This window comes from Carcharodon carcharias, chromosome 18 (assembly GCF_017639515.1).
Source record: "Carcharodon carcharias isolate sCarCar2 chromosome 18, sCarCar2.pri, whole genome shotgun sequence".
NCBI lineage: Eukaryota > Metazoa > Chordata > Chondrichthyes > Lamniformes > Lamnidae > Carcharodon > Carcharodon carcharias.
The window spans coordinates 7725294-7737612 of record NC_054484.1 but is presented as its reverse complement, the minus strand read 5'-3'; the positions used below and the strand labels follow the sequence as shown (position 1 = coordinate 7737612).

The following is a 12319-nucleotide window of genomic DNA, read 5'->3' as shown; positions in this document are numbered from 1 at the left end:
TTTCCGAGACATCCTTGATCCTGGCACCAGGGAGGCAACATACCATCCTGGAGTCTCTTTTGCGGCCGCAGAAATGCCTGTCTGTTCCCCTTACTATTGAATCCCTTATCACTACAGACCTGCCACTCTTTTTCCTCCCCTCTTGTGCAGCAGAGCCACCCGTGATGCCACTGACTTGGCTCCTGCTACTTTCCTCTAAGAAGTCGTCTCCCCCAACAGTATCCAAACCGGTATATCTGTTAGAGAGGAGGACGGCCACAGGGGACTCCTGCATTAGCTGCCTTCCTCTACTCTGCCTGGTTTCACCCATCCCCTTTCTGCCTGTTCAGTCTTTACCTGTGGTGTGACTACTTCACTGAACGTGCTGTCCATGACAATCTCAGCATCGCGGATGCTCCACAGTGAATCCACCCGCAGCTCCAACCCTGAAATGTGGTTAGCCAGTAGCTGCAGCTGGACACACTTTCTGCACACATGGTCACCAGGAACACTGGAAGTATCCATGACTTCCCACATAGCGCAGGAGGAGCATATGACAGGTGCGAGCTCTGCTGCCATGGCTTCCCTGTAGATTAAGTTCGTTAGTTACTCCCTTTAAAGAATATTAACTACGCTTGGGGCCTTATCCCACTCCAAACACTCCCATCACAGTCAAAAGTTCTCACCTTATTTTGTTTAAGCTGGTGGATTGCAACAGTTTAATTAATAGAAAAAGTAGAAATAGAAGTACTCTACTGATCCTACTTACCAATCAGCTGCCTCCCCTGCTCGCTTTTTGAATCGTGATGTCACTCCTCTCACTTTTTGAATCGTGACGTCACTTCAAACTCCACCGCCTAATGATCCTGAGAGTACACTTCTCCTCTCTGGTCTCGGCCTCTGTTTCTTGCGCCCTTTTATACCGCTGTCGCTGGCCTCTCTGCTCCAGTCCAAAACTCACCTTCTTCCAACCCTAACAGCAACTTTTAGTTAATTGCTAAATTAAAGAAAGGCTAGACTTTAGGTAGAATTTAACCCATAAACTCCTTCAGTCGCCATTTTCCAACTGAAGCTCTCCACTGCAGCCAAACACAGCACTCCATGGCATAAAAAACAAGAAATATCTGAAATCAACAGCATGTGCTTAATTCTGTAACAAGTAACAAACAGGTAATCACTCATTACCTCTGCTATGGTGATGAAGTCTGGGTAGAAGCTACGAAGCATATAGTTTGACAGCATGAGATAGGCTAAGGAATCCTCATCAACCTGAAGTCCAAAATATTCACTGTAACCTCCAGAAAAAGCAATTTCTGCAGAAAGGAAGTGGGAAACAGATGTTTTAAAAAAAGGTGATACTCAACACTGTGTTCCAGCATCAGTGCTACATCAGATTAGAGCACAGAAACAGGCCATTCGGCTGAACAGACCACGTCAGTACAAAAGCTAAATGCTACAGATGGTGCAAATCTGAAATACAAACAGGAAATACTAGAAATATTGAGCATTCAGGCAGCATCCATGAAGAGAAACAGGATTAACTCTGATGAAGGATCATCAACCTGAAATATTAATCTGTTTCTCTCTCCACAGATGCTGCCTGACCTTGCTGAGTATTTGCAGCATTTTCCGCTTATAGATCCATGTCGGTGCTTTTGCTCTGTGCCTGAAACACAAATTCTACACAAAAATATATCCTTCGACTGGGTTTTGAAGAGTACGGGAAAACGGGCTCAGTCAGAGGAAGGTTTCAGGTTCCATCTTCAGTCCGTATTGCAACTAATGATCTCAATCGAGTACCCAGCTGCCTACTTGGCTCAGTTGGCAAACATTTTGCTGTGAGTCAGGAGGTTGAAATCCCACTCCAGGACCAGAGTATATATTCTAGTCCGATGCTTCAGTGAGGTGAATAGGTGTTTAAAAATGATAAAAGGGTTTAACAGGGTAGATAGCGAGAAGTTATTTCCTCTGCCAGTGAATCCAGAACAAAGGGATCTAATCTCAAAATTAGAGCTGGGGCTGTACAGGAATAAAATCACAGAGCACCTTTTCCAAATAAAGGGTAGTGGGAATCTGGAACTCTCTCCAACAACAGGGTGTGGATGATGAGCAAATTGGGAGCTTTCAAGAGTGAAACTAATCATTTTTTATTAGGGAAGGCCTCAGCTGGAGCGTTGTGTCCCAAATCTGGGCACAACATTTTCAAAAGGATGTTAAGGTATTGTATAGGGGTACAACAGAGATTTCTCAGAACAGAGCTAGGGATGAAAGACTTGAGCAATGTCCAGAGACTAAAGAAGATGGTACTGTAATGTTTAGAGCAGATTTTAGGTGGAGGTTTTATCGTGTTCAAAATTATGAGGGGATTTGATTCAGTAGATTGGGAAAAACTACTTCCAATGACAAGAGGGTCAGTGATCAGAGGACACAGATTTAAGATAATTGGCTAAAAAAATCCAGGGTGGAAAATGGAGAATGCTTTTAAAAAGCAAGTTGTTATAATCTGAATTTCAATGCGTGAAAGGCAGTTTCAATAGTAACTTTCAAAAGGGAAATTAAATAAATGGTTGAAAAGGAAAATATTTTGGGGCTGCAGGGAACAAGCAAGGGAGGGGAGTGCAATTCATCTTTAGAGAGCCAGCGCAGAAATGGGCCAGTGGTCTTCTATCCTGTGTGATTCGTTACTGGTGGTACAAAGCAATATGGAGAATGGATTTGAGATGCATGCCATGGTATCATTGAATGGCAAAACAAATTCAAGCACTGAAAGGCCTCCAGTCCCTAGGTACTGAGGGAGTGCTGTAGTAGCAGAGGGTCTGTCTGTCAGATGAGACGCAAGAAATCCCATGGCAACTATTCAAAGGGCAGGCGAGATCTCTGGTATTCTTGGCGATATTAATCTCTCACCCAAAATGACCAATCAGATTATCCACATGGACTGAGAAAATCCTGAAAAGGAGAACAGACTTCACACAGATCAGTCACAGCACTACAGTAATCAACAAGACAAAGAGCAGGCTAAGCTCAAAGGCCAATTGATAATGGCCCTTTATTTTTTTTAGAGTTCAGAAGAATGAATGGTGATCAATTGAAACATAAGTTTTTTAGGGGGGCTGGAAAAGGTACATGCTGAGAGAATGTTTCCCGTGGCTAGAAAACCTAGCATTCTGGAACATCGGGCTGAAATTTATGCTAGGGGCTTGTCCTGGAGCCTTTTAACAGCTGAACTGAGGCAGGTCTTCCGGCCCCATCAGCGAGGAAGTCCCACCTTTGAGATCTGCCACGCAAGCCCGGCAATTCCCTTGTCCCAAATGTCACTAGGAGTAGTGGCCACTGCTGGGACAGATCAATTCTCAAGGCAGGCATGCTCCAGTGAGCCTGGATCATAGGTGAGTTTAGGGTCTCACTGGGGCCAGGTTAGCAGGCCCCAGCAAGGGGAGTGGGGGTCGGAGTCGACATGGTGAGGGGGTGGGGGGGCTCTGAGGGGCTTACCGCCTTTCCCATCCACTCGTCTGACATGTTTCAAGCGGTGGGCTGGACACTTGCTGCAGTCCTCCCCTGTTGCGAAGAAAATATAAAATCCTAACAGCAGTGAGAGAAAGCCCTTAAGTGGCCATTAATTGGCTGCTTGACAGCTCCCCCATTGTTGGAAAAATCACAGCTGGGCCATGGGCAGGTAGGCAGCAGGTACTGCGGCACTGATGTGGTACCAAACTTTACATCCCACCCCGCCTGCCATCTGTAAAAGTACGGTCATAGTCGGAGGGTACAGGGTCAGCCGTTTAACGCAGAGATAGAGAGAAATTTATTTTCTCAAAGGATTGTGAGCCTTTGGAATTTTTTTTATTCATTCATGGGATGTGGGTGTCACTGGCCAAGTCAGCATTTAGTGCCCATCCCTACTTACCCTGGTGGTGGTAAGCGGCCTTCTTGAAGCGTTGCAGTCCATTTGGTGTAGATATACGCACAGTGCTGTTAGGGAGCAAGTTCCCGAACTTTGACCCAGTGACAGAGAAGGACCTGTGATATGGAGGGGAACTTCCAGGCCGTGGTGTTCCCATATGTCTGCTGCAACTGTCCTTCTAGATGGTAATGGTCATGGGTTTGGAAGGTGCAGCCGAAGGAGCCTTGCTGAGTTCCTGCAGTGCATCTTGTAGATAGTACACACTACTGCTGTGCGTTGGTGGTGGAGGGAGTGAGCGTTTGTGGATGGGGTGTCAATCAAGCGGGCTGTTTTGTCCTGTATGGTGTCAAGCTTCTTGAGTATTGTTGGAGCTGCACTTATCCAGGCAAGTGGGGAGTATTCCATCACACCCCTGACTTTTGCCTTATAGATGGTGGACAGGCTTTGGGGAGTCAGGAGGTGAGTTACTCGCAGCAGGATTTTTTTTTTTCGTTCATAGGATGTTGGTGTTGCTGGCTAGGCCAACATTTATTCACTCCACCTTCCTGCACTATCTCCACATCCCTTAATTCCCTCAGAGTCCAAAAATCCATTGATCTTAGTCTTCAATTTACTCAATGACTGAGCATCCATGGCTCTTTCAAGTAGAGAATGTCCTAGGCCCAACCATCTTCAGCTGCTTCATCAATTACCTTTCTTTCATCATAAGATCAGAAGTGGGGATGTTCACTGATGTTTGCACAATGTTCAGCATCATTCATGACTCCCCAGATAGTAAAGCAGTTCATGTCCAAATGCAGGAAGACCTGGACAATATCCAGACTTGGGCTGACAAGTGGCAAGTGACATTCGTGCTACACAAGTGCCAGGTAATGACCATCTCCAACAAGAGCATTTAACTATCGGCCCCTTGATGTTCAATGACATTACCATCGCTGAATCTCCCATTATCAACATCCTTGGGGTTACCATTGATCAGAAACTGTACTCAACTAACCATATAAATACTGTGGCTACAAGAGCAGGTCAGAGGCTGGGAATCGTGTGACGAGTAACTAACCTCCTGACTCCCCAAAGCCTGTCCACCATCTACAAGGCAAAAGTCAGGAATGTGATGGAATACTCCCCACTTGCCTGGATGAGCACAGCTCCAACAACACTTAAGAAACTTGACACCATCTAGGACAAAGCAGCCCAAGTAATTGGCACCACATCCACAAACATTCACTCCCTCCATTACCATCACGCTGTAGCAGCAGTATGCCCCATCCACAAGATGCGCTGCAGGAATTCACCAAGGTTCCTTAGACAGCACCTTCCAAACTCACGACTGCTACCATCTAGAAGGGCAAGGGCTGCATTAGAACACCACCACCTGGAAGATCCCTTCCAAGTCACACACCATCGTGACATGGAAATATTTTTCCGTTTCTTCACTGTCGATGGGTCAAAATCCTGGAACTCCCTCCCTAACAATACTCTGGGTGTACCTACACCATATGGACTGCAGAGGTTCAAAGCAGCAGCTCAACACCACCTTCTCAAGGGTAACTAGGGATGGGCAAAAAATGGTGGCCCAGCCAGCGAAGCCTACACCCCGTAAATGAATAAAACAAAAGTTGGATGATGCTATGGTCCATTTGCTCTGGCCACTGAGGCACTGGAAATGTATGCAAGAGAAGGAGTGAAAAGGCTGATCACTGGTATCGGGGATTGATGACTGAGAAAAGGATAGGTAAATGCTGCATTGTTCCAGTGAAGCCCAACACAAACTGGAGGAACAGCACCTCATCTTCCGACTAGGCACTTTACAGCCTTCCGGACTGAATATTGAGGTCTTGAACTCCCTCCTCCATCCCCACCCCCTTTCTGTTTCTTCCCCCTTCCTTTTGTTTTTTTCAAATAATTTATGTAGATTTTTCTTTTCCCACCTATTTTCATTATTTTAAAATCTTTTATGCCCCCCCACCCCCACTAGAGCTGTACCTTGAGTGCCCTACCATCCATTCTTAATTAGCACATTCGTTTAGATAATATCACCACCTTCAACACCTCTTTGTTTTTTTGTCTGTGACATCTTTTGATGATCTGCTCCTATCACTGCTTGTTTGTCCCTACAACCACACCACCCCCTCCACTTCTCTCCCCCCACCCCACCACCTTAAACCAGCTTATATTTCACCCCTCTCCTTAGATTCACTCAGTTCTGTTGAAGGGTCATGAGGACTCGAAACGTCAACTCTTTTCTTCTCCGCCGATGCTACCAGACCTGCTGAGTTTTTCCAGGTAATTCTGTTTTTGTTTTAGGTAAATGTAGATGTTTTACTTTGAAGAAAATCAAAGAGGTGTAACCTGACAGAGGTATAAAAAATCTTGAAACAGGAGAAGAGTTTGAACTTATACAGTAACTCGCATATCGTCAGCCCGAAAGCATTTTAAAAGCCAGTGACATATTTATAAGTATAGCTACTGTTGTAGGGGAATGTAAAATGGATTAGAAATGGATTACTCCAATGCGCTGATTCAAGTTAAACCACAAGTACAAGGCAATGCAAAAATAGTTACAGATTTTGAATAGGCAAGTTCAGGACTATGCTAAGAAAGGAAATGCAATATTGGCATTTATTTCGAGAGGATTAGACTATAAAAGCAGGGATGTGTTGCTGAGGCTTTATAAGGCTCTGGTCAGACCACATTTAGAATATTGTGAGCAATTTTGGGCCCCGTATCTCAGGAAGGATGTTCTGGCCCTGGAGAGGGTCCAGAGGAGGTTCATGAGAATGATCCCAGGAATGAAAGGCTTAACATATGAGGAATGTTTGAGGACTCTGGGTCTATACTTGATGGAGTTTAGAAGAATGAGGGGGGATCTGATTGAAACTTACAGAATACTGAAAGGCCTGGATAGAGTGGATGTGGGGAAGATGTTTCCATTAGTAGGAGAGACTAGGACCCGAGGGCACAGCCTCAGAGTAAAGGGAAGACCTTTTAGAACAGAGATGAGGAGAAACTTCTTTAGCCAGAGAGTGGTGAATCTACGGAATTCATTGCCACAGAAGGCTGTGCAGGCCAGGTCATTGAGTGTATTTAAGACCGCGATAGATAGGTTCTTGATTGGTAAGTGGATCAAAGGTTACGTGGAGAAGGCGGGAGAATGGGGTTGAGAAACTTATCAGCCATGATTGAATGGCAAAGCAGACTTGATGGGCTGAATGGCCTAATTTCTGCTCCTATGTCTTATGGCTTCTTCACACAGACTGATTAACGCAAGGGAACAAAGATATAGGGTCGAGGGCAATAGGTCTGCATCATTCAGGAGACAGCAGGATGCTACGATGGGGATAAGATGGGGAGGGTGAAACTCAGCTTTCATTAGAAAGATGAGTTAGACGGATCAAATGACCTCCCTGATCTATGTTTGACCTTGTGTTTTGTGTGTGCAGATAGAGAACCCAGGACCTGGTCATCGGTATTTGGCTTCCTAATGCGAGAGCAGAGCTAGTAAGCTACAAAGACATCTCTACTGTCTGCAACCTTCGCTAGTTGGAGATTCTTCAGCGAAGTTTATGTCCAAGATACTGGGAATGAACAAATGTAAAAATACACTGTGATAGGAAGATCTGGCTTTATAAAATAAGCAAATTCTCAAAAGTAAACTTCTGTTTATACACTACTTATCCTAATCTCAAAACAGCCCAAAGCACTTTCCCGCTGATTAAATACTTCTTGAAGTGTAGTTGCAGTTGGAATATCGGTAGAAACCAACAAACGGACACAAAAAAGTTGATTCATAAAAGAGGAAAAATAAAATGAGAGAGTAAACAAGCCAGGAATATAAAAACAGATTGGAAGTGCTTTTAAAAGTATATAAAAAGGAGAATAACTAAGGTAAACATTAGCCCCTTGGAGGCAGAGATAGGAGAATGGTGAATGAGGAAATGGCAAAGGCATTGAACAAATATTCTGTCTGTCTTCACACAAATTACATACCACAATTAGAGGATTAACCTTATGTCTAATAAGAATGAGGAACTTGAGGCCATTAACAACAGCAGAGGAAAAATGTTCAAGAAACTTTAGAAACTAAAATCTGACAAATCCCCATCACTTCCATCCTATGGTTCTAAAAGAGGTAGCTGCGTAGATGGTGCATGTGTTGGTTATGGTTTTCCAAAATTCCTTAGATTCTAGGATGGTCCCAGCAGATTGAAAGTTAGCAAATGTAACACTGCTGTTCAAGAAAGGAAGGAGAGAGAAAACAGAGGAACTACAGGCCAGTCAGCCTGACATCACTCTTGTTAAGGAAGTCTTAGCAATGCTCTTATAAAATCATATGTTCAGACAAAGTCAACGTGGTTTTATGAATGGGAAATTGTGTTTGACAAATGTATTAGTGTTTTTTGAGAATGTAACTAGTAGGATAGAAAGAAGGGAACCAATAGTCGTAAACCTGGATTTCCAATAGGCATTCGATAAGGTGCCACAGAAAAAGTTAATACACATAGATAAAGCACACGGAATAGGTGGTGATATATTAGCTTAGATAGAAGAATTAGAGTGAGGATAAACGGGTCATTTTCAAGTGGGCAGTCTGTGCCTAGTGGAATACCACAAGGATCAGTGCTGGAGCCTCAGATATTTAAAATTTACATAAATGACTTGGACTAAGAAGCAGAGAGTAATATATCCAAGTTTGCTGATGATACAAAGCTAGCTAGGAATCTAAGGTGTGAGGAGGGCACAGAGGCTGCAAAGAGATGCAGGCAGGTTGAGTGAGTGAGTCTAATGTGGGGAAAGTGTGGGGTTATTCATTTTGGTAGTAAGAATAGCAAAGCAGAATATTTTTTTAAAGGTGAGAAATCTTTAAATGTTGATGTTCTAAGGGACTTTGGTGTACATGTACAAGCAACAGAAAGGTAGCATGCAAGTACAGCAAGCAATTAGGAAGGTAAATGGCACACTGGCTTGATTGCAAAATGATTGGAGTTCAAGAGTAAAGAAGTCTTGCTACAATTGTAGGGTTTTAATGAGACTATACCTGAAGTACTGAGAGTAGTTTTGGTCTCTATATTTAAGGGAGGATTGGGATGAGAAGGCTGTCCTATGATGAGAGGCTGAGTAAATTGGGCACATATTCTCTGGAATTTAGACAAATGAAAGTGATCTTGATAGGCTAAACACAGAGGTTGTTTCCACCAAATGGGGAACCTAGAAAACAGGGGCACACTAAGGGTAAGGGGCTGATCATTTGGGACTGAGATGAGAAATCTTTTCACTCATACAGTTGTGAATCTTTGGAATTCTCTATCATGGATGTTGTGGATGCTTCATTGTTGAATACATTTTTTTCTTTAGCATCGCTGGCAAGGCCAGCATTTGTTGCCTTTGGACTGAGTGGCTTGCTAGACCATTTCAGAGGGCCGTTAAGAGTCAACCACATTGCAATGGGTCTGGAGTCACATGTAGGCCAAACCAGGTAAGGATGGCAGATTTCCTCCCCTAAAGGACATTAGTGAACCAGATGGGTTTTTGCAACAATGGTTTCATGGTCACCATCACTGAGACTAGTTTTTTGATTCCAGATTATTAATTGAATTTAAAGTCCATCAGTTTGCCATGGGGAGAATTGTACCTTTGTCCCCAGAGCATTAGTCTGGGCCTCTGGGTTACCAGTCCAGTGACATTACCACTATGCCATCATCTCCACAGATAAGATAGATAGATTTTCAGTCTCCCAGGGAATTAAGGGAAATGGGGAGCAGGCAGGAAAGTGGAGTTCAGGCCAAAAATCAGCCATAATCGTATTGAGCTAAGGAAAAAATTGGAGGGACTGTATGGTCTACTCCTGCTCCTATTTCTTGTGCAATTATGTTCAATTTGCTTATATCAAGATCCTATAAACAGTATGGTGATAATGGCCAGATCATCCCTTTTTAGTGATATCAAAGTAAAATACTGCAGGTGCTGGAAAACTGAAGGGAAAGCAGTAAATACTGGAAATATTCAGCAGGTCAGGCAGCATCTGTGGACAGAGAAGAACAGAGTTAACTTTTCAAGCTGAATATGACTCTCCTTCAAAGAACCATTAGCAACCCCCACCCAACCTTGGTGATCTTGGTTGAGGAATAAATATTGGCCAAGATACTGGGTAGAACTCCCCTGCTCACAGTTGCAGGATCTTGATGGGGGACAGGCTGGGCTTCCGCTTACCGTTTCATCAGTTGGATTACAGCTCCGACAATGCAGTGCTCCATTGAGTCACAGCCAACATCATAACCCAACAGTAGATCACCAAATTAAAAAAAGAGCAGCGTGTTTCAATAAAGATTACTTGAAACTTAAAAATAAATGAAGCCTACTTATGCCATGGTGGTGATATAACATGGATGTCACTCCATCAAATCGAAAGCCATCGAAATAATACTCCTCCGCCCACCAGCGCAGATTGGATAGGAGGAATCTCAGCACTTCCCAGCTGAAAATAAAAATAATAATAAATTACACAACAGAAACAGAGCTCTGTTTATACAGAAGGTTACATTCCAGCAGTGTTCTGGCCCCAAGACTCAACAACTGCTATTCTGGCTGACTGCCACCTTCCACCCTCTGTATATGTGAGCTCATACAAAACCTTGCTGCCCATGTCCAAACTCTCACCAAGTCCTGTTCACCCATCAACCCTGTACTCACTGATTTACACTGAAAGAAAGACAGGCCTGCAATTTTATAGTGTCCTTCACAACTACAGGACATCCAAAGAGCTTTGCAGCCAATAAAATACCTTTGAAGTTACTGTTGCAATGTTGGAGAGCTGGGACCCAATATGTGCACAGCAAGCTCCCATAAAATGGAATAATTACCAAATAATTTTTTTTTTGTGATGTTCATTAAGGGATAAATATTGGTCAGGAGACTGCGGGTAAATTCCCATTCTTCTTTGGAATAGCTATCTTATATTTCTAACCCAGAAGCACAGAATTTTAACGGCACAGAAGGAGGTCATTTGGTCCATCATGTCTGCACCAGCTCTCCAAAAGAGCAATATGACCTTGTGCCATTGCTCTGCCTTTTCCCCTTCAAATTTGTTTCTATTCAAATAATCATCTAATGCCCTCTTGAATGCCTCAATTGAACCGGCCTCCACCACACTTCCAACCACTGCACTCCAGACCCATAGTTTTGGTTTCGACATCAGTGGCAACATCTTCTCTACATCAACCCTATCAAGCCTTTTCATAATCTTTAATAAACTAGGATCTTAAACTTAACCAAAGCCAATAACATCGATAAAGGGGTGAGGTGGTTCAGGTAGATCAGAAAATTAGATTGGAGAGTAAAATGGAAGATAAACAATGGGAAACTTTTGAAGAAATCATCATTCCCATTGAATATACATTCCATTGTGAAATCAAAGCTCCAGGGGAAATTTACTTTTCATTCATTCATGGGTTGTGGGTGTCACTGGCTAGGCCAATATTTTTCATATTCATTTACGGGATCTGGACATCGCTGGCTAGGCCAGCATTTATTGCCCATCCCTAAATGCCCTTGAGAAGGTGTGGTGAGCTGCCTTCTTGAACCATTGCAGTCCATGTGTTGTTGGTACACCCACAGTGCTGTTAGGGAGGGAGTTCCAGGATTTTGCTGACTCCTATGACTCTGTTCAGTCTCCATGTTTCTAAACAAAAAATTAAAGTTAGGATCTATCAAGCCAGGTTCCATCCTAGGATCTGGCTTGTCCAGTAGTAACATCAGCTGGGATCATAACAGAGCAATGCTGTTGATGTGGTGTACATGGACTTCCAAAATGCAATTGATAAAATGTCGCACAACAGACTTGCGAACGAAGTAAGAGCTTGTGGAATAAAATGGACAGTAGCAACATGGTGGGGGGAGGCAGTGGCATAGTGGTTTTGTCACTAGACTGTAACCGAGAGACCCATGGTAATGCTCCGGGGACTCGGGTTCAAATGAATTTGAATTCAATAAAAAAATCTGTAATTAAAAGTCTAATGATGACCATGAAACCACTGTTGATTGTTATAAAAACGCATCTGGTTCACTAATGACCTTTAGGGAAGGAAATCTGCCATCCTTACCTGGTCCGGCCTACATGCGTCTCCAGACCCACAGCAATGTGGTTGACTCTTAAAAAAGATGCCTTCTGAACAAGGGTAATTAGGGATGGGCAATAAATGCTGGCCTAGCCAGCGACACCCACATCCCATGAACAAATAAAAAAAAATGGATATGAAAGTGGTTTCATGACAGTAAACAGAAATTAGTGGTGAATGGTTGTTTTTTTGGACTGGAGGAAGGTTAATGGTAGAATTTATGGTAGTGTCGGTGTTAAGACGCCTGCTCTTTCTGATACTTATTAATGGCCTAGCCTTTGGTGTATAGGGCACATTTCAAAATTTTTGGATGACACAAAGC

General features: G+C 43.4%; 1 protein-coding gene across 4 annotated transcripts in view; it reads right to left on the bottom strand.

Moving 5' to 3' along the window:
* gbe1b (glucan (1,4-alpha-), branching enzyme 1b) overlaps positions 1-12319 on the bottom strand; it is a 600154-nt gene that overhangs the window by 238524 nt on the left and 349311 nt on the right. For all 4 annotated transcript variants that reach the window (XM_041211102.1, XM_041211103.1, XM_041211105.1 and 1 more), the window contains exons 8-9: positions 10243-10358; positions 1165-1292 (exon numbers count right to left, since the gene is read on the bottom strand). In XM_041211102.1, coding sequence (XP_041067036.1) covers positions 1165-1292; positions 10243-10358 — 244 coding nt within the window. The remainder of the gene's footprint in view (positions 1-1164; positions 1293-10242; positions 10359-12319) is intronic.